The 23,421-nt window shown below is 40.1% G+C and overlaps 3 protein-coding genes across 3 annotated transcripts in view; 2 read left to right on the forward strand and 1 right to left on the reverse strand.

The window, feature by feature from the left end:
• Positions 1-16,070, reverse strand: part of sparta (spartin a) — an 82,905-nt gene extending 66,835 nt beyond the window's left edge. The window contains exons 1-2 of the mRNA XM_073043897.1: positions 15,942-16,070; positions 1,447-1,524 (exon numbers count right to left, since the gene is read on the reverse strand). The gene's annotated coding sequence lies outside the window, so the exon portion shown is untranslated. The remainder of the gene's footprint in view (positions 1-1,446; positions 1,525-15,941) is intronic.
• On the forward strand, positions 765-6,505 carry ccna1 (cyclin A1). The gene is made up of 8 exons (XM_073043898.1): positions 765-929; positions 1,043-1,298; positions 1,462-1,574; positions 1,985-2,208; positions 2,870-3,074; positions 5,418-5,531; positions 5,966-6,099; positions 6,172-6,505. The coding sequence occupies exons 1-8, from the start codon at positions 777-779 to the stop codon at positions 6,233-6,235; spliced, it is 1,263 nt and encodes a 420-aa protein (XP_072899999.1). The 5' UTR covers positions 765-776; the 3' UTR covers positions 6,236-6,505.
• Positions 16,071-16,187: 117 nt separating the features above from the next.
• On the forward strand, positions 16,188-22,918 carry rfxap (regulatory factor X-associated protein). The gene is made up of 3 exons (XM_073043902.1): positions 16,188-16,691; positions 21,376-21,492; positions 21,700-22,918. Exons 1-3 carry the CDS (start codon positions 16,251-16,253, stop codon positions 21,802-21,804), a joined length of 663 nt encoding a protein of 220 aa, XP_072900003.1. The 5' UTR covers positions 16,188-16,250; the 3' UTR covers positions 21,805-22,918.
• Positions 22,919-23,421: the final 503 nt, after the last annotated feature.

Raw genomic sequence — 23,421 nt, forward strand, 5'->3', positions numbered from 1 at the left:
CAAAAGATACAAAAGCCTGTAAGCATGTACCATCAGGTTCACGGGCAGCTTCTATTTCTACGGTATAAGACTTTTGAACAGTCGGTTCCTTGGTATGATGAAACAGACTCTTGACCTCACAAGTTACCTTGCTATGAACTTTCAATTTATCGTTTGCCTGCACTGCACTTTCTCTTTCACTGTAAAACGTAATCTCACATTCCGGAATTTTTTTCTCTTGTGCTTCCCCAATGCACTGGTGTGATGAAATGATCTATATGGATGGCATGCAAAACCAAGTATTTTCACTGGACCTCTATACATGTGACAATAACAAACCAACCCTTGATCAGGGAGTTATTTCAAATGACACGTATTCTATTTTAACCACTAACAAAAATCGTCAATTTCAGAGATTAACTGCGTTCTGTCCGCAGCATTAATCACTTCGTGATCGAACGACAGATTGCTTTAAATTCCCAGGGATGCTGCCATCACCTAAGTAACACGCAGCCGCAGAGACGATACGGAAATCACGTGAAACCGATAGTTTACCGCGTTACCATGGAGTTAACTTAATGCACATGTGCATAAATAACGGAAGGTGATTGGTGGGATTTAATAGACGCGGGCTGATTGAAAGTAATTTGTTACATAAAATGGAATCAGAGCGAGTTACTCTGCGCGTAGAGACCAATTAAAATCGTTCTCTTTTATGTTGTGTGGTTTGTACTCAGTCGTAGAAATCCGAAATTGTTTCGAGTAGTTCAGGAGCCAGAGGAAAATTATTCTCAGTCATGTACAGGAACAATGTTCCTGGGGCTGTAAGGAGCAACGCCAATCAAGAGAACGTTTATTCCGTCCCACAAAGTTGCTCTGTTCTTCAAAAACAACGAACGGTTTTGGGGGTGTTAAATGAAAATGATCAACAGAAACGTTCACTTTATCAGGTAATAAGTATTTGGTTACAAAAACCGTTATTTATCTGTACAACCTATTAAGTTATTTAAACATTCTCTTTCGTGTTCTGATTCGTCCATCTGCTTCTATCTAACTTGCTCAGGTTCCTCCTAAACCTAATGGTAATGTTGCACTGGATACAAAGAATGGCTTCGCTACTACTAAGAGCAGTACCGTTTATGGGGCGCGCCCGGTTACTTCTGTACCCAACCCAAATTTCAGTATTTACATGGAGGATGAAATGCAAGATGAGGTTGAAGTAGCAAAACATAATCTGACGTCCGATTTGGAAACCAGATTGGGGGAAGTTAGTCACATTTCCAAACCAGTGAGCAACGATATATTGGATCTTAGTGAAGGTAAGATCTGAACACGATCTGAACTGAAGCTATTAGCCTACTTGTCATTTGCTAACTAGAATAATGCCTTGCCACTTTTCTGTTGTTACTATTACGTTTCGGCTTCTAAAACGCACAACTTTGTCCTTTTATCGCTCGTTTCAAATACCTCATTCCTCTGCAGCTTCGCCAATGGTAATAGATACATCAGTTCGACGTATCAATTGTGAACATGTAGATTTTCTTTCTGTGGAAGAATATGCGGAAGACATTTATCAATACCTTCGAGAAGCCGAAGTAAGTTCTGCGTACTGGTTTTGCTGTAGTCGAGATTATTTCCAACACTCTCCGACTGTTAAAGTTGTCTCTTATCAAACGCCACACGTAAACACGACTTTAGTAATTTAAAGCATTAAAGTTAACGCTTTTGAATATCGTGGGTTAATACAAATACCTCGACAAATCTTTGTACTGAACCACTAGAGACGTCATTTCGATAGCACGGTCCACCCGAATCCAACTACAATTCACTCTCACCGTGTCAGGTACAGCAAGGAACAATTCATTTCGATAGGGAGGCCAAATTCAAGTTTACCATGGACATGTATAGTGGAGGGTATCAAATGAATTTTTTTTTGCAGAAGCAAATATCTTTTTTTTGTACATCGGATATAACTTGGCTAACAAAATAAATCTGAACGTTTCAGGTGAGGAGTAGGCCAAAAATTGATTACATGAGGAAGCAACCAGATATAACAGCCAGTATGCGCTGCATCCTTGTGGATTGGCTGGTGGAAGTCAGCGAGGAGTACAATTTGCAAACGGAAACTTTGTACTTGGCAATAAACTACTTGGACAGATTTCTGTCATGTATGTCGGTACTACGAGGAAAGTTGCAACTTGTAGGGACAGCAGCCATGCTGGTGGCATCGTAAGTTTTATTTTTCTATAATTCAAAGATACAGCGCGAAATAGGGCCTTCTGACCGTCCGAGATGCGTCGCCCAGCGACTCCGATTTAACTCTCGTCTAACTACAGAACAATTTGCAATGGCCAATTGATGGTCTACTAACACATGGAGATCTCTGTGGTAGAATGCTGCCGACTGGCACATTCTTGGCCGCAGGAGTACGTGCTGAGGGACGCACTGAAACTTGGTGCAGCCATCGCAAGGGCCCGGTGGGGAAGGACCACAGTTTAGAGTTCTTCTCCCGCGGGAGTTGAGGGGTAGGGTGGCGGGGAGTATACCCCTCAATGAAATGTATATATGAAACAGTGCTACGTGGGTGGCTAAAAGTGCACATGTAAAGACTAATGGAAACATTTGTGAAGGATTGAGAGACATTGAATAGTTTATATTTTTAATTTAAAAAAACTGCAATGGCCAATTAACCTAATCGGTACGTCTTTGGACTGTGGGAGGAAACTGGGGCACCCGGCGGCACCCACCTATTTCAAGGGGAGGGCGTACAAACTCCTTATGGAATTGAACTCCGTCCCGCCGAGTTGCAACAGCAAACAGCAGCGCTTTAATTGCGAACCACAAAAAAAGTTGTGTCGAGTTTAAACTTCTCTGCTTATTTCGTCCTTAGTAAATATGAAGAAATATATCCCCCAGAAGTTGATGAATTTGTCTACATAACAGACGACACATACACAAGGAAGCAACTCTTGCGCATGGAGCATCTCATCCTCAAGGTTTTGAGCTTTGGCGTGGCAGTACCGACAGTCAACCAATTCCTAACACAATTTTTAAAGGAAAAGGGAATTGGAGGACAAATAGGAAGCCTGGCTATGGTACATACTATTGGTTTGTGAAATTGGTCCCAATAACTGGGCTAGTACAAGTTTATCTTTGAACTGACAAATCTACTTTAATAATAAAATGGGTAACAATTTATTTAGTTCCTAAGGTCGAACAGTCGTTCCCTCAAGGGAAAAGTGAATCTGCTGAATGGAGTGGAATGACAAGTTTCAGGGTATTGCATGAATTGAGAAATTTACTAAAATCGCAATCCATGTAATAATTTAAAGTTGAAGTTGTGAATGTTTTACTAGTTCCGTTTTGGAATTAATATTTGTATCTAAATGCCAAGAAATAAATCAATTGGTTTGGGGGGGGGGGGGTGGGTGTGTACTGGTTACTAACGTGTTGGGTCTTGCCAACAAAACTGAAACAACCAGTTCTAATTTCCCTTAATTTCTAAATTATCTCCAAAATAGGACCAATGAATTTGAAGAGCTAGCTGAAATGGTATCGGATATTCAGGGGATTTAATCAGAAAGATGGTGGATAACCCATTAACATTGGAGTACACATGGTTTTCAAACCTTCCTGAGGACAACCCTTCAATTCCATCCAAAGTGCAAGCTTAGAGGAATTAAAATATAAACTAGAAGAAATTTGGCTGGCAAATCAGTCTTGGATTTGAAAATGTAATGTCTGGAGCAAAACTGGAAAATCTAGAATTAAAAACTAAAGCCAGTTTTGAGGATTGAATCTTGTAACTGGAAGGATTGACAATCTCTATGGCAGTGTTTTATATATTGAGGACAAATGTGAATCAGTTAATTAGCCTGCTGTTCTTGGTACACATATCCCAAGAGGATGGGACTAGGAAATAAGAAATTTTTAGTTTTTGTAGAAAATGCTGAACATCTGATAGAAAAAATATAGGACTTGATAATTATGGTTAAAGCTCCACTACAAACAAATCTGAGTTCCTTTGGACTTGAATCTCCATTCTAAGCTGTGAAATGATGGAAGATTACAACCTGTTCATTCAAGATTCACTAGAATCTTAGTCTTTGTGGATTAGGAAAACAATTGTAACACCCTTATTTAGAAATGTAGGCCAATTGCCTTATTTTCATGGGGGGAAAATGCTGATACTTATGCAATTGAGCAGAATCTCTCAATCGTTGGGAATTGACTGGACCACTTTAAAAGTTGCACTTCATTAAGTGCTTAAGAATCTCAATTGTTGCACAGATGACAACTTGTAGTTTTTTCTTGATGGCATGCTGCAAGAAGTGTGATTAAAGCACTTGATTTTTGACAAACTTGGGTAGGAAAGCAAATTTGAGATGCTGCAAATATTAATAGGTGAAATTTTGGCAAGTAGACTGACTCTGGGGAAAGTAATAAAAACATTGTTTAAAGAGACTAAATGTTACTACACAAAAAATCTAGGTCCTTTCCCATGAAGCTTGAGGGTTTAGGAAATGGGATGGCAAATTAAATGTTTTACCTGATGGTGTGAAAATTTGCAGTCATTGCTGTATATAAGGTACAGACACATCACTGGAATGCCATTAAAATGTACTTGAGGAATGGTCACTAGCTGACGAGGAATTGTGCTTTGATTTGGAAATTGTAATGAGGGGACATCAAAGAAGGAATGACTAAAGAGAAGGGCTTGTTTGCTTTCTGCAAAGGCCAGAGTTTGGGTAGAAAAGTGGGAAATGAGGCCAGATTGAATCTAACTGCATGTGACAGATATTGCTGAACCTAATGCATTCTGTTGATCTAAGATGTCAAACTGCAATGTGGCCCACATTTAATTGTTAATGCACCTGTACAGGAAAACAACTTCTGGACATCTAGGAACTGCCAGGGCAATAACTTGAATATGCCAGTGCATTAAAGACAAATGATGTGATTCTTGAAGCATGTCAAGCACTTTTTATTAAAAGCCTGACTGATATGATTTGCTTATTACAATCCAGTTTGGGATAGATCAATACATGTTCAAACAGCCAGAAGCAGATTTTGAGATTGAAGCTGGATGGAGTTTAAAGATAATTGACTTGTCAAGCAGTTTCTTTAATTGAAATGGTGTCTTGAGTATTTGTGGTGAATTTGTAACTTTGTCAATAGATATTTTCCAGATTTGGTAGGAGATGCAAGAGTCTAGATGTTGGCATCTAGATCCAAAATACCAACCCAAAATGTCAACTATCTCTGCCTCAATAGATGTTGCTCATTGTTGAATTCTTCCAGGTTTTGGCACTGAAAGCTTGGCACTAGAATTAGTCAAAGTTTGGAATAAATTTGTCTTGTGTAACCTCTAAAATGAAGTTTATCACTAATGATCTAATGTGTGAAGTTAACTAGCTAACAATTTCTTCTATCTACAGTATATAGCTGAACTAAGTTTACTAGAAACTGACGTATGTCTCAAGTACATTCCTTCCCTGACAGCAGCAGCTGCATATAGCTTGGCAAACTACACAATTAATAAAGCTTTTTGGGTAAGTATCTTTTGTACTAATGACATGTTCAATAGAATTACTGAAAAGACAGCACTTCATACTGGCCTTTACATGACATGTATGTCACACTGATGATCACATAGAACTGTTAGCTAGTAGATAAAATAATTTGGTAAAGGCATGATCCTAATTAAAGTACAATAAAACTAATATTTTGGTTTGGATCACAGCTCAGAGGATTGACTAACTGAAAAGCCAATCTATCCTATAAAAATCAATTTGAACATTGACACTTTGAAATTTAAAAAAAAACAAAACAATTTCTAATCTAACTCTGATTTTTGGGGCAAATCTTCATCTAGTTTGAGCTGAGTTTCTAGCACTAATGATTTGGACTTTGCATAATTAAAGTTTACAAGCAAGTCTGATTACCAACAATGAAAACTAATGAAATTGTAACTTTTGCTTGATAGCCAGAATCTCTTGCTGCATTCACTGGTTACACACTGTCCGATATTGTACCTTGTCTGAATGACTTGCATAAGATGTTTCTTCAAGCAAAATTCCAGCCACAACAAGCAATTAAAGAAAAGTACAAGAGCTCAAAGTAAGTTTTTTTTTGTTGTTTAATTCAATCTAATCTAAATATTTTTCACATAAATGTAATGCTTCTCTCCAGGTACCTGGGAATTTCTCTCATTGAACCCCCAGCAACTTTACCTCTGGAACTGAAGTGCAATTGAAGGATGAAAATGGAATGTTGATACCAAAATAGGTTGAACTGGGCATGGCAACATTATCATTTGTGGAATGCTGCTGGTCATCTCCACGTGGCTGTAGGCCATGACTGGATTGACAGTTAGAATATTAAGGTGCAATTTTGTCTACAGCAGGGGTTCCCAATCTTTTAATGTCATGGACCCCCTACCATAAACAGAGGTTGGAGGACACAGGTTGGGAGCCCCTAGTCTACAGTATTTTACTTTTTTTAAAAATTAGTTTTATAAATATTGAGTAACATGTATTTTTAATACAAATCTAAATGCAAATCATCTCTCATTTTTAACTAAGTTACTTGGATGAGAAATGAATATTGTACTCTGTATTGGGGCAGCAAATAAAGTGCATTTTTTTAAAAAAAAAAACACTATGCAGTTAGTGATCTTAGTCATTTTGGTGAAGATGTTGCAAAACAATCTAAATGATTTATAAGTAACTAAGAGCAGCAAACATTGCAATGATATTCCAAATATGGAATTCTTACCCCATCACTTTATTTATTATTTTTTTCTCTTTCCCTCAATAACTACTTGCCTGTCGTCCATCTTCCTCTGGTGCTCCCCTCCCTGTTTCTTTCTTCCAAGGCTTCCGTTCTATGATACTCCCCTTCTCTAGCCTTGTATCCCTTTTACCAGTCAACCTCCCAGCTCTTAACTTCATCCCTCCCCCCCTGTCTTTTCCTATCATTTTGGGTCTCCCCTCCCACTTTCAAATCTCTTATTATCTCTTCAGTTAGTCCTGACGAAGAGTCTCGACCCAAAACATTGACTGTACTTCCTATAGATACTGCCTGGCCTGCTGCATTCCACCAGCCATTTTGTGTTGCTTGAATTTCCAGCAGCTGCAGATTTCCTTGTTTGCATTCCAAATATGGAGTTTCAGCAGCACCAGGTTCCTGTCAAATCTGTACATTTACACTTTTGCTTATTGAAATTGTAGTAATAAGAAACACTTGTTCAATTGACCTGTATTTGAAGAAAATAACTGTTTCAGCTGTATAGGCCTGGGATGGGGGGGGGGGGGGGTGTAAATAAGGATGGATATTATGAACTGCATCTGTCCTCCAAGAAATGATTTCTGTTTAATCAGCACACTGAAACAATTGACTTCATGTAACCCCAAACAGTTTCTCAGGCAGGCCAGGCAGCATCTGTGGAAAAGAGTAAGCAGTTTATGTTTCAGGCAGACTCTTCATCAGGACTGGACTTTGAGTATGTTACTTGATTTCCAGCATCTGCAGACATTCTCCTGTTTGAATTTCTCAAGGCAAGTTTATTTCCACGCTATCAAGTTTGAGATTGCATGCAACACCTGACAAATCAAAAGTGCCAGTCTCATGGCAACACACAAGGACTTGAGCAACAGTTCAGAAATAAATACAAAGCCTAACTCCAGGATAGGATATCTAAATTCAATTACACAATCTGAACTTAGTTTCTAAAATGAAAAGCCCATTGTAATGAGACAATGTGGCCTATGTTATGGTGCTGAGATCATATTGAATTCATAATTAAGACCTCTGATGGCCAAACAAAGGATTTTATCCTTGTTTCATTGTAGCCTTTGTAATTTAACTATAGATGAATACTCAGTCTTCACCAATAGCAGATTGTTTCTTCAAATTAGCACCACTTGTTAGATTCATTATCCTATCAGACATCCCACTACTTTTGGGTGCAAGGATCCAGAAGTAAAATGTCTTCAAGACTGATTCGACATGCCCATATGGATACAGTGGGCTGAAGGGGCAGTTTCTGTGCTGATTTAGGTAATACTGATGTCAATTAAATTGTGCTAACATATATTTGGATTCTGCCTTTGTTTAGTGTACCTTTTGTACTGTTGAATGTGGAGATTCATCTCTGCACAGATAAACCATTCTGGAACCTGTTGACTAGCCACTCAATGGAGCTTGGAAAAATGGGTGGACTTATGACTCCTGACTCCTTAGTGATGTTCAGTATAGATACTTGGAGAATGTCTCTCCAAGTAAATTTATCTAGCTCCAAGGGGCACAGTTTCAGAAGGGGTTGCTAATTTAAGACTGATGAGAGGGAATGGATTTTCTGTGAGGGCCGACTCTCCTACTCAAGCAGTGAAGTGATATGAAATCTTTTGGCAGCAGAGTGCAGACAAATCTAGTTAAAATATGCTGCAAAACAAAAGGATGGGTGGTGTTCATTGCTTCAGGGTATGATTTGAAAATGGAGCAAAAGTGTATGTGAAGAGAGCAGATAATTAGTATTGAGGCTAAAATGGGACAGTCTGTGATCTTATTGAATTGCACAGCAAGGTTGAGGGGCCAATTGTTTTAATCCTGCTTGTTTCTCATTATGGGTGTTGTAATTGATCTTAAATATTATGCATGCATTGAAAGGGAGATTAAAACTAGATGTGTGAATCCCTACAGCATCTGTTGACCCTGTAATCTGTCAGAACATCTTTAATGAGGGTAAGCCTGATGGTGCATATAGTAGGTCACCGGAAACCTATGCCAATCAACAGGTGAGTGTTCAAGGACATCTTCAACCTCTGCTGTAGTCAGAGGTTCCTATCAGCTTCAAAAGGGGGACAATCCTACCCAAGAGCTGGCTGAGTTGCCTTAATGACAATTACCTAGTTACACTCGCATCTACTGAAAAGAGCTGGTTATAGTCAGAATCCCCTCCTGTCCAAGCAAGGACCCTAGACCTGCCACAATAGGTCTACAGTAGATGCAATCTTACTGGCTTTCCACTTGGTCTTGCAACACCTGGACAATAGCAGTACCTACAGCTGAGTATTCATATATAACCATATAACAACTACAGCATGGAAAAAGGCCATCTCGGCCCTTCTAGTCCCACCGACCTGCACTCAGCCCATAACCCTCCATTCCTTTCCTGTCCATATACCTATCCAATTTTACTTTAAATGACAATACCAAACCTGCCTCTACCACTTCTACTGGAACCTCATTCCACACCGCTGCCACTCTGAGTAAAGAAATTCCCACTCATGTTACCCCCAAACTTTTGCCCCCTAACGCTCAACTCATGTCCTCATGTTTGAATCTCCCCTACTCTCAATGGAAAAAGCCCATCCACATCAACTCTATCTATCCCCTTCATAATTTTAAATACCTCTATCAAGTCCCCCCTCAACCTTCTGTGCTCCAAAGAATAAGGACTTAACTTGTTCAACCTTTCTCTGTAACTTAGGTGCTGAAACCCAGGTAACATTCTAGTAAATCTCCTCTGTACTCCTATTTTGTTGACATCTTTCCTATCATTCGGTGACCCAGAACTGTACACAATACTTCAAATTTGGTCTTACCAATGCCTTGTACAATTTTAATATTACCTCCCAACTCCTATACTCAGTGCTCTGATTTATAAAGGCCAGCATACCAAAGGTCTTCACCACCCTATCCACATGAGATTCCACCTTCAGAGAACTATGCACCATTATTCCTAGATCACTCTGTTCTACTGTATTCTTCAATGCCCTACCATTTACCATGTATGTCCTATTTTGATTATTCCTACCAAAATGTAGCACCTCACACTTATCAGCATTAAACTCCATCTGCCATCTTTCAGCCCACTCTTCTAACTGGCCTAAATCTCTCTGCAAACTTTGAAAACCTACTTCATTATACACAATGCCACCTATCTTAGTATCATCTGCATACTTATTAATCCAATTTATCACCCCATCATCCAGATCATTAATGTATATGACAAACAACATTGGACCCAGTACAGATCCCTGAGGCACAGCACTAGTCACTGGCCTCCAACCTGACAAACAGTTATCCACCACTACTCTCTGGCATCTTCCATCCAGCCACTGTTGAATCCATTTTACTACTTCGATATAATGATTGAACCTTCCTAACTAACCTTCCATGCAGAACCTTGTCAAAGGCCTTACTGAAGTCCATATAGACAACATCTACTGCTTTACCCTCGTCAACTTTCCTAGTAACTTCTTCAAAAAAATTCAATAAGATTTGTCAAACATGACCTTCCATGCATGAATCCATGTTGACTGTTCCTAATCGGACCCTGTCTATTCAGATAATTATATATACCATCTCTCAGAATATTTTCCATTAATTTACCCACCACTGACGTCAAACTTACACGCCTATAATTGCTAGGTTTACTCTTAGAATTCAGAACAATGATACTCAGTACTAATCAACAAGCTCCAAATCCTGGGAATCTGTACCTCCTTCTGCAATTAGATCCTTTACTTCAGTCAGTCAGTGATTTTCAGAAAACCAGTCAGTGATCAAGAATATCATCTCCTCACTGACGATCAACAATGGCGCACCTCAAGGATGCATGCTTAGCCCACTGCTCTACTCTTTCTACACCGTGGTTAGGCACAATTCAAATGCCATCTATAAACTTGCCAATGACAGAACTATTGGCAGATTCTTGGAGGCATATAGTTGTGACGTAGATCAGCTGGATGAATGGTGTTGTAACAACAATCTTGCACTCAACATCAGTAAGACCAAAGAGAATTGATTGTGGATTTCAGGAAGGGGAAATTGAGGGTACATTCAGTCTTCATCGAGAGATCAGCAGTAGAAAGGGTGAGCAGTTTCAAGTTCCTGGGTGTCAATATCCCTGAAGATCTATCCTGGGTCCAACATATTGATGCAATTTCAAAGGAAAAAGTGCAGATTTCATTAGTATTTCACGAAAGACTTCCAGATTTCTACAGATACACCATGGAGAGCACCTAAAATGGTTGCACCACCATCAGTTATGGAGGGGCCACTGCTGATGGTCAGCCTCATGGGTATTAGCCTCCCCAGCGTTGACTGTATCCTCCAAAGGGTGACATCCATTATTAAAGACCCATATCACCTGATTTAATATATATATTTATAAAAATCTTATTGTAATTTATAGTTTATTATGTATTGCAATATACTGCTATTGTATATACCAGTGATATTAAATCGGATTCTAGTTTGGGGTAAAGACTCTGTTCCTACTACAGTATCATCATATTCCACTTGTCTGAGGTTGTCTGCTGCTAAAACCTCCTCTGTGCTGCTTACCTCAAGATGTGATGATAGCAATACTTTCCTGTTTGGTCTTCCTTTGACTCTATAAACTGCAGGTTAGTCATTGCTACCCTCCAATTTCATAATTTATAAAGATTTGGAAGATATCAACTATAGCATTCACTCTCCCCAAACCACCTCTTTTAAAAACTTGAAAACTGGACTTCAAGAAATCACCTTCTATAAACATTTGACTATCATAAGAAATAATGGTGGCATTTAAAAGTTAGTCTGATATTCCTGCCCTTTGTAGGACGGTACTTTTGAACATGGAAGAGGACAGCACATGAAAATGGTCTCATCTATGTAGCTTGACATACTGAGTGTTCAGTCACAACATGCTCACCATCCCAGTGTACATCCACAGCAACCTTGTCCTGAAACAGGGGTTCCCAACCCCTTGCTTAATGGTATTGGTGAATGGCATAAAAAAGGTTAGGAACCCCTGTCCTGAAAGAAGACCAATTGTGGCCTTTATCTAAATGAGGGCAGTAAGGTCTATGAAGCCCAGCAAATTGCCTATGCCTGACATCAAACAATTACCCATCATTGGCATGTGTACTTGCCTGCTAAGTGCATCTTCAATGGGGTCCTACCACCAAACATATCTTTACCTCCTCCCCCACTCTAGGTAAATTTTAACAATCAAATTATTTTGCCTGCCAAGGAACATGGGCATCATTCTCTGTGATTCCCTTGTCTATTCATCCCTCCCTATTAATTTCCTTTCAGACACTTATCCCTGCAAGTGGAAGAAGTGCTACATCTGCCCATTCACCTCCTCCCTCACCTCCATTCAGGACTCCAAACAGTCATTCCAGGTGAAGCAACACCTCTGTTTTGTTGAGATCATCTACCATATCCAGTGCTCCCGATGTGGCCTCATCTACATTGGTGAAACTGTCATTTATTGGGGGATCACTCTGTCGAGCATCTTTGCTCCATCTGCAACAAGCAAGATTTCTTGGTGGCCAACCATTTTAATTCCAATCCCACTCCCCTTCTTATATGCCAGTTCATGGCCTCCTGTACTGTCATGATTAGGCCACTCTCAGAGAAGCAACATCTCATATTCCGAATGGCTAACCTACAACCTGTTGGCATGAACATTGATTTCTCTAACTTCCAGTAATTTCCACCCTTCCCCCATCCCTCTTCTTCCATTCCCCACTCTGGCTCCCCTTAGCTTAGCCAACTGTTCTGGTCTACTCTATTCCTATGACTGTGTGGTTAGGTACAGCTCAAATGCCATCTACAAATTTGCTGACGATACAGCCATTGTTGCAAGATCTCAGATGGAGATGGAAGAGCATAAAGGAGCGAAATATACCAGCCAGTTAAGTGATGTCACAACAACAACCTTGTCAGTAAGACCAAAGAGCTGATTGTGGACTTCAGAAAGGGTAGGACGAGGGAATGTAAACCAATCCTCATAGAGGGATCAGAAGTGGAGAGAGTGAGCAATTTCAAGTTCCAGGATGTCAAGATTTCTGAGCATCTGACTTGGTCCCAACCTATCAATGCGGCTATAAAGAAGGCAAGACAGTGGCTATATTTCATAGGAATTTGAGGAGATTTGGTTTGTCACCTAAGACTTGTACAGATGTAGCTTGGAGAATATTTTGACAGGCTGCGCCACTGTCAGGTATAGGGGAGTGGGGAGGCTACTGCACAGGATTGAAAGAAGCTACAGAAAGTTGTAAAATTAGTCAGCTCTATCTTGGGTACTAGCCTCTATAGTATCCAATACATTTTCAAGGAGCGATGCCTCAGAGAGGCAGTGTCCATTATAAAGGACCACCATCACTTGGGACATGCCCTTTTCTCATTGTTACCATCAGGAAGGAGGTACAGAAGCCTGAAGGCACATACTCAGTAACTCAGGAACAGCTTCTTCCCCTCTGCCATCTAATTTCTAACTGTACATTGAACCCAGGAGCAGTACCTCAGTTTTTAAAGATTATTTCGGTTTTTTCACTAATTGTAATTGATGTACTTATTTTTTTCTATATTATCATATATTGCATTGTACTGCTGCCACTAAGTTAACAAACTTTACGACATATGGTGCTGATATTAAACCTAATTCTGATTCTCTTAGCTCTTTTTCCCTCATCTGCCTTTTACTTCCCCTTTCTCCCACAGTCCACAATCCTCTTTTTAATTAGATTCCTCCTCTTACAGCCCTTTACTTTTCCACCTATCAACTCACACTTCATTTCCACTCCCCCACCTACCTGGCTTCACCTTCTAGCTTGAACTCATTCCCCTCCCTCCACCTTCCTATTCTGGCTTCTTTTCCTCTCCCTTTCCAGTGCTGATGAAGGATCTTAGTCCAAAACATCAACTTTTTATTCCTTTCCAGATACTGCCTCACTAATGGTGTGGAAGTCAAGAAATAATGATGAAATGTACTCCTAACCATGATGATCTAGCTAGCTGTCTTTGTAAACTGCGGTGAAGAGACATGAACAAGCATAAATTATAATAAGAGTTTCAGGGGTTGATCAAATCAAAGGGCAAGTAGCAAGAATGGTTTGTCAGGACTAGTTCTGGAGGAATGGAAAATTGCAAATTTCATTCTTCACTTTAAGAAGAGTGGGAAGCAAAGGACAGGAAATTAAAGACTGGTTAGCCCGACTTCAGTAGTTGGCAATATTTTAAAGTCCATTATTGAGGTTTTGGGGGTACTTGGAATCACATGATAAAATAGTCTGATTTTAGCAAGGTTTCCTTCAGTGGCTACTTTGCCTGAAAAATCTGCTGGAATTCTTTAAAAAAGTAACAAAGGAGAGTCAGTGGATGTTGTTTACTTGGATTTTCAAAAGGCCTTTGACAAGGTGTCATACATGAGTTTGCTAAACAACACACGAGCCCGTGGTATTACTTTAAAGATACTAACATGAATCGAAGATTTGCAGACAGGCGTAAGGCAAAGAGTGGGTGTAAAGGGGGCTGTTTCTGGCTGGTTGCTGGTGACCAGTGGTGTTCCTTTAAATGTTAAGGACCTGGATGATGGAATATATCGCTTTGTAGCCAAGTGTGTGGATGATGCAAAGATAGGCGGAGAGCAAGCAAGGTGCCTACAGAAAGATCTGGACAGGTTGTGAGAATGGGCAAGGAAGTGGCAGGTGAAGTACAATGTAGGGAAATGTATGGTCATGCACTTTGATAGAAGAATAAATCCATGGGCTTTTTTTTAAATGGGGAGAGAATTCTGAAATCAGCAGTGTAAAGGGACTTGCAAGTCCTTGTTCAGGATTTCCTAAAGATTAACTTGCAGTTTGAGTTATAGAAAGGAAGGCAAATACAAAGTCAGCCTTCGAGAGGACTAGAATATGTCCTCTCAAAATAGAGGACGTAATGCTGAGGCTTTATAAGGGCATTGAAAGGGCTGCATTTGGAGTTTTGGGCCCCATATCTATGAAAGGTGTTCCGGTTTTGGAGAGGGTCTAGAGGTGATTTATGAGAATGATCCTGGGGATAAGAGGGTTAACATATGAGAAGTCTTTGATGGCTCTGGGCCTGTATTTGCTAGAGTTTATAATGGTGATAGAGTATCTCAGTAAATCCTACCTAAGACTGAAATGCCTAAATAGACTGGGCATAAAGGGCATTCTAGGACCAGAGGGCACAGCCTCAGATTAAAAGAATGCCCCTTTAGAATAGATGTGAGGAGGAATGGCTTAAACAGAATATAGTATTAATGGTAAGACTCTTGGCAGTGTGAAAGATCAGAGGGATCTTTGGGTCCAAGTCCATCGGACACTCAAAGCAGCTGCACAGGTTGACTCTGTGGTTAAGGCATATTGGCATTCATTAATCATGGAACTGAATTTAGGAGCAGAGAGGTAATGTTGCAGCTTTATATGACCCTGGTCAGACCCCACTGTGCTCAGTTCTGGTCGTCTCACTACAGGAAGGATGTGGAAGCTATTGAAAGGGTGCAGAGGAGATTTACAAGGATGTTGCCTGGATTGGGGAGCATGCCTTATGAGAATAGGTTGAGTGAACTTGGTCTTTTCTCCTTGGAGCGAAGGATGATGAGAGGTGACCTGATAAAGGTGTATAAGATGTTGAGAGGCGTTGATCGTGTGGCTAGTCAGAGGCTTTTTCCCAGGGCTGAAATGGTTACCACAAGTTTAAGGTGCTGGGCACAGGGGAGATGACAGGGGTATGATTTTTACGCAGAGAATGGTGAGTGCGTGGAATGGGCTGCCGGCAACGGTGGTGGAGGCAGATACTACAGGGTCTTTTAAGAGACTTTTGGATAGGTACATGGAGCTTAGAAAAATAAAGGGGTATGGGTAAGCCTAGTAAATTCTAAGGAAGGGACATGTTCGGCACAACTTTGTGGGCTGAAGGGCCTGTATAGTGCTGTAGGTTTTCTATGTTCTAAGCCAGAGCAGGGTGAATATGTGGAATTCATTGCTGTGGGAGCCAAGTCATTTGGTATATTTAAAGTGGAGGTTGATGGATTAGGAAGGACGTCAAAATTAACAGGAGGAGGCAGAGGATATTTAATACATCAACCATGACTGAATGGCATAGTAGACTTTGACATACTGAATGGCCTAAATCACATCTTACGCTCCGCTAACCTCTTTCAGCGTCTTGAGTTTTCCTCTAGATTCCCGCATCGGCAGTCTCCTATGCCTTCGTGAAGACAAATCCTATGATTTGCAACCTAATCTTCGCTAACAGTTAGCCGAGAGCAGCTTCGTCTCGGGCCACACATGTGCGCATGCTCGGAGGGGGCGCGGCGGGAAAGGGAGAGAAGCAGCGGATTGGTGCAGATGATAGGGGGCGGGGGGAAAGCGGCGCTGGCTGCGGAAATAGGGGGCAGGTGTTTCAAATCGCGCGAGATTTACGGAGTTCCCGCATGGGGGTTCAGGGTTCGGGGTATTGGAATGAGTGCGGGAGGTAACGATAGCGGGTGGGCAGGTGGAGAGTCCGCTACCCCTCCCTCGTGTAACGTCAGCTACCATGAATTGACCACGGTGAACATGGACGAGGCTTGTAATGAAACTAATGCCGATCCTGACGGAGGGCGGGGAGCACAAGAGTCTTCGGAGAACAGAGACAGCCCCGGGGAAGAGGAGGAGGAGGAGGAGGATGAGGAAGACGACGAGGAAGATGAAGAAGAGGAGGAGGAGGAGGATGAAGATGAAAGCGGCGACAGCGAGAGGGTGACTAGAAAGTGTGTGTATGAGGGATGTACCGAGACCACTACCCAAGTGGCTAAACCGAGGAAGCCCTGGATGTGCAAGAAACACCGTAACAAAACTTATAAAGACAAGTACAAGAAGAGGAAGAGTGTCCAGGCCTTGGCCAGCACAAACAAGAGTGATGTGAGGACATTTGCTCATACTGGACTCATCAGAATTGGTTCATTGATATATTTGTTTTGCCTTTTCGTGCTGTTTGAGCCCTCCCTTGTACTTTTGAGATTTTTATTATGTGCTTATTTATTTGCAGAAGACATAACTCGGTTCCACAGAAACTTAAGTTACAACATGGAAGGAGGCTATTTTGGCTAAATCTGTATTGGTAGTTAGTTCAACGACTCTGACCCCTTGTATTTGTCCTTCTTTTCACTACTTACACAGTTGTGAGTACTGTGAATGAAATATCCATCCATTACTATTTTGGGTCCTGTCCTTTGTGCTAAACAGATGTCCCTCATCAGAAATGAAAATTATTTATCTTTCTAATAGGCATCTTGAGTTTCTGGTTGTGTGTCATTTAAACTTCTCTCTCCCATTCCAACACTGACTTGTTTCTCATTGGCCTTCTTAAATGCCAAGGTATGGCCAAACATGAACAAGATGAAGAGCACCTCAATCTACTTGAATAGACTACAATCCAATGGTATGCATGTTGAAGTTTCCACCTTTAGGTAACTCAGACCTCTGGTGTTCCTTTCCCATTCCTGGTCTACCTAGATCCACTCTCCCTATTTCCTCCTTGCCCCATTATCTCAGTTTGTTACTCTGCCCCACTCATCATGCACTTGGGATACTTCACACTAGGCCTACTATTTTAATTGCCTCCCCATGTGGTTAAAATTGCTCTTCATCCCTCCTTTATCTAGTCATACTTATCTTCAAACCTCAACCTCTATCTTCCTCCTTCTCCCCAGCTGCCCATTATCGCTCTCTCATCTTGGCTCATGTAATACCTTTGATCCTCCCCCACTGTTCCATCTGCTCATCAGCCCCCATTGTACCACCGGTGCAGTCAGATCCCTCTTTATACTGGCTACCTTCCCACCACTCTCTCAATACTTTTACAGGGGCTTGACCCAAAGCACAATTATTTCTTTGCCTCTACAGTTGCTGCCTAACTTGCTGAGTTCCTCCAGCTGTTTTCCAGTATTTTTCATGTTCTAATTAGTTCTGTTTTCTTGTACTATTTGTACAAGTCTAGCCTGCTGGTCGGCTTTCACTATTTTGAGGCTCACACATAACGCAGCCCAAGAAGTTCAATTTGCTGATAGCTGCCAATAATTAAGCCATCTTTATTTGCCCTATCACAGACATCTCTTCAGTCTTGTGCATTCCTCCTCTGCCTTCTCTCTATTAAAAACTAACTTGCATCTTTTCCCACTTTATTGTTTTTATTTCTTCAGCTGCTTTGCTGGCCATCCACCCCCCCCCCCCCCCCAGCATTTTCTGTAACTTACTGACTTAAAGTGTTTTTGTGTAACCTGGAGAAGCTAGTGAAAAGACACAATATTTTTTCCCCTTACTAATTTTGAGATTATTGGAGATCTCCTATGTGACCAATATTATATCTATCATCGATTAAAATGTCCTCTTCACACTACTTCTGGATGTAGGTCTTGTGCAGTTTGCCTGTTGTCAATGCCACATTACAAAAATATTTAATGGTAAAGCCAGTTTGGACATTCTAAAGCTGTGAAAGGAAATCAGATAGAGCAACAGTGGATTCTGGTTAATCGGGACAGCATCTTTTTTGGGACAACTCCTAAAGAACAAAAACTCATTAAGAAAATAGCCAGGATTCCTTTCTTGTTTTTTCGGGACACCATGCTGCTTAATTGGGACAGGAGAGACTGTTGCTGAACAGTTTCTCACTGGTGTCTGTAGCGTGTAATAGTGTGACCATTAGATACTAAACTCTGCTTCTAGCAAAGATTTTAGATGGTGTCAGTTATGTGTACTTGTGTTCCATTGTTAGTTTTGGGCCGAAGGACGCTGATTCAAAAAGCAGTGATTTTTAATAATGTTATGTTTATATTTTGACTTAAAAAAATTCAGACCCTTGCCAAGATGCAATGAAAAGATTTGACACTAGCGAAAAAAATTCCTGCTGGAGCAAATTAAAAGTCATCCACCTTACACCAGCTGGCAGAGATAAATGGAGTGCTAAAATCTACAACTGCACGCTTGATACATCTGCAAGATGAACTGCGAGAAGAATGGGCATTATGAGAGGAACAACAGGGAACATCCCAAAAACAAAAGCATGAAGGTATGGATCTTGATGTTGAAGAGAACCTCATTCAATGACTTCCCATTATAAATGGACGTGAGTGTCAGTGGACCAATGATTTTAAAAAAAAAGTCGGAGGTGCTGGCTAAGAAGCTCGTTATGAAGATTTGAAAGCAGCAGATGGTTGGTTGTCTCTGGAAGTGTTCACACCACATTAAATTCAAGAAAGCACACATTGAGAAGACAGTGCTGATGCTGTAAGTGGAGATGCATCGAAATTTAGAAAACTCACTGACTTGCTTCATAAATTTGTGTAGATGATGTCTACAATGCCTATGAAACAGGCTGTTTTTTAAAAAAGTGCCATTCTTGGCTACAATATACAACAGTTATAAGGTTCAAAGAAAACAATGGATCGCATAAGTGTTTGATTATCTGCAGTAGGTGCCTGTGTTGATTTTGTTCATTTATAGTAAATCAAAAGAATGTGGCTGTGTACACTGAGTTCCTCCGGTAAATTTTAGGTACTAATACAGTTTTATAGTACTGTAGTAGTATTGCTAATGTTCTAATTTTTTTCTACATTTCATTTACATCCACTTTGTAACTCAGTTAAACAGTAGTTTGTATATTTTAATATTTTAACTATTTCCATAAAATTTTGGCTAATTCGGGCAGCTGCATAATTGGACCAAAACATACCTGTCCTGATGTGTCCCAATTAATCAGAATCCACTGTAAGTATTTGAGCCAGAAATGTTATCCAACTGTTTTGTACTGTTACAGCGCGTTCTATGTCACTGTTTGAGTCATTGCTTTTATAACATGTAGTTGTAGAGCATAATTTTTAAATCAATATTTTGTTTATGCAACACAGAATTTAAATGCAAATTTGTTTCAGCTAAATTACAACATGACCAAACATTACTGCAAAAATAACACAATGCTCTTGATGTACAGAAGGATCTTTGTGTGTCCTCTAAAGTGGCAACAAATAGATTAATAAAGATGGCATATTTGGCCTTATTGATTTCTGATAGTTAGTAAGTTGTGCTGCAGCTCCATAAAGTTTGGTTAGGGCATGTTTGATTGATAGATAGATAGATAGATACTTTATTCATCCCCATGGGGAAATTCAACTTTTTTTCCAATGTCCCATACACTTGTTGTAGCAAAACTAATTACATACAATACTTAACTCAGTAAAAAATATGATATGCATCTAAATCACTATCTCAAAAAGCATTAATAATAGCTTTTAAAAAGTTCTTAAGTCCTGGCGGTAGAATTGTAAAGCCTAATGGCATTGGGGAGTATTGACCTCTTCATCCTGTCTGAGGAGCATTGCATCGATAGTAATCTGTCTCTGGATGGTGCTATGTAGAGGATGTTCAGAGTTATCCATAATTGACCGTAGCCTACTCAGCGCCCTTCGCTCAGCTACCGATGTTAAACTCTCCAGTACTTTGCCCACGACAGAGCCCGCCTTCCTTACCAGCTTATTAAGACGTGAGGCGTCCCTCTTCTTAATGCTTCCTCCCCAACATGCCACCACAAAGAAGAGGGCGCTCTCCACAACTGACCTATAGAACATCTTCAGCATCTCACTAGACATTGAATGACGCCAACCTTCTTAGGAAGTACAGTCGACTCTGTGCCTTCCTGCACAAGGCATCTGTGTTGGCAGTCCAGTCTAGCTTCTCGTCTAACTGTACTCCCAGATACTTGTAGGTCTTAACCTGCTCCACACATTCTCCATTAATGATCACTGGCTCCATATGAGGCCTAGATCTCCTAAAGTCCACCACCATCTCCTTGGTCTTGGTGATATTGAGGCGCAGGTAGTTTGAGTTGCACCATATCACAAAGTCCTGTATCAGTTTCCTATACTCCTCCTCCTGTCCATTCCTGACACACCCCACTATGGCCGTGTCATCAGCGAACTTCTGCACATGGCAGGACTCCGAGTTATATTGGAAGTCTGATGTGTACAGGGTGAACAGGACCGGAGAGAGTACGGTTCCCTGCGGCGCCCCTGTGCTGCTGACCACCGTGTCAAACCTGGTCACAGCATTACAGGAAGGTTTGAGAGGTTGCAGAAGATGTTCACCTGGTTTAGGGTGTTTTGCTTTAAGCTGAGTTTAGACAAGTGTGTATGTTTTACTCTGGAGCATCAGAAACTGTGTAGTGATTTGAAAGAAGTATATAAAATTGTAAGAGGCACAGAAGAGTAGATGGGTGTTTTTCCCAGGATGGAAATGCTTAATTCTAGAGGGCATAGATTTAAGGTGGGAGCAGGGAATGTCTAAGAGAGATCTGTAAGGCAATTGCTTCACACAGTGGAAAGCGCCTGGAACGTGTTGTTGGGCAGTGGTGGAAGCAGATGTGATAACATGAGATGTTTAGGCAGGCACATGAGAAGGAAGGGGATGGAAAGATGTAGACCACGTGTAGGCGTTTGGTAATACATTAATTTGGCTTCAGGTTTGGCACAAGCTTGTTGATTGGGTTGCAGGACCTGTGCTGCTCTATGTTTTTGTCTGGGTATGGTTTTATTTGCTTCTCTTTGTTCCACAGGATGACACAGATGAAAGACCTGCTTCTGTTGCTAAACAGCGGCTAAGCTGTATGATTGTGCATCAAGCAAGTCGTAAAGCTAGTCTTCTTGAGCAGGTTTTAAATCAAAAGAGATTGGTGAGTCTTCCAGTAACTGACTGAATTTCACTCATGCACGTACGCACTTGCAACTAATGTCTGAACTGTCACTACGTCTTAATTTTAAGTTGCAATATTGCTTCCTGCATGCCTGTGTTTGCCGGGGGTGCATAGAATGTAAATGTAGAACAAATTCTATTATGACTTTTTAGTGAAAGTCTTTAATACTATTAATTTTAATTTTAGTCATTATTGAGAAGTCCAGAAGTTATCCAATTTCTACAAGAACAGCAACGATTGCTGAGTAACCAAGCCCTTGCCCAAAGGCAGCAGTTTCAAGAGCCAATGTGATGCTTACTTTACAAAACAAATCAAGTGATAAAAGTTTAAATAATGGAAGGTAGGAATGAAGCATGTTTGGCATTTGTTTTTGCAGAGCTTTTGCATTTCCAGTGTTTTCGCTCAACTGCATAAACAATCCCATGCACTTTCTTTTAAAAAAAAGTGACAAGGGAAATAGCTGCTACGCCATAAAGTGCATTGGAATGTTTAGCTTAAAGCACTGTATCCAATTCAAAATTTGATTAATTTGCATTTTCACCAATACCCTTTTCCTAGTGAATGCTCTGGTCTTACCAGAAGGAATGGTGATAGGAAAATGGAATAATTCTCTGTGGCAGGATGCTGCATCAATGTTGAGCCATTTCTAGGTTAGGTTCAGATTCACTGCAGTTAGAAAGCTCCCTTAACCTTGCACTGATATGTAACGTTTTTATTCTAAATATTAATTGTGCTGAAAGATATCTCAAGATCTGCTGATAAAGGGGGACCTTTTTAAAAAAATGCATTATCTTAAATTGAAGAGACTAAGATTGTTTTCATGCGATAAAAGACCCCCTTTTCTAAAAGCACAAGAGATTTTGCAGATGCTGGAAATGCAGAGTAACACTTACAGAATGCTTGAGGAACTCAGCAGGTCAGGCAGCATCTGTAGAAAGGAATAAATAGTGACATTTTGGGTCAAGACCCCTTATTTGGACTGTCATGGACCCTGTTTTTAAAATAGTTATGAAATTTGGCTTAGTTTAGGTTTGACATCTTTGGAAAATTTAGTTTCTGCTTTTATACAACAGCCTTTTAACATGGTAATCAAGAAATCAATATAGATCACACAGTTGTAGAGATACAATCATGTTTTTCCCATACTTCAAGCATGGCGTTAAATGTGAAATTAATGTGATTTTAAAAAAAGATTTGAATTTGTAGCTATGTATATTACTGTTTTTAACTGTAAAACTTCAATGCTACATGCCGTTGAGTAAAATTGAAATTTATTTGTGGATGTGTTAAATCTTTTTTAACCATATTGTAAAATACTGTATTTAAATAAATCATGACTTTGTAATCTTTTCTGGTGTTTGTCCCTTTTGAAGAAATAAACTTAGTTTTCCATTATGATTATAAACAGTTGTTGATCTATCTACAGCATATAAATTCGCAGAAAGATCATTGATTCTCTGACTGTTAAGGTTGGTCGTATTAGGTCTCTGATTCATTAAAGTAAATATGACAAGTTTTTCTGAATAATACTATTTTCTCTTTTGTAATTCTGTATATCACTCATCTCAGTCTCATAGAAGAGAGAAACCATGATTTTCATCAGTAAACCCATAAGATGACATGACCACTTTTTGTGTGTAGTATTAAACTCTCTGGTCTCTGACTTGGAAACGTGTGTTATCAGCTGAGGTGTACCTGAGATTTCATTGCACCAAAAATAGCTGAGGGGAAAAAGAAACTTTTAAATAGATTCTAATCTTCATTTTGAATCAGAGATAGGTGGAGATAAGTTTCGCATAATGGTAAATATTGTAATGAAATTGGAGGATTTAGATTCTGCAAATGATATGACTAAAAATGAAATTATGGTTTAATTCATGAATTTGTGAACTTGTAATCATATTTGAA

The sequence above is a fragment of the Hemitrygon akajei genome, chromosome 4 (assembly GCF_048418815.1).
Source record: "Hemitrygon akajei chromosome 4, sHemAka1.3, whole genome shotgun sequence".
Taxonomy (NCBI): Eukaryota; Metazoa; Chordata; class Chondrichthyes; order Myliobatiformes; family Dasyatidae; genus Hemitrygon; species Hemitrygon akajei.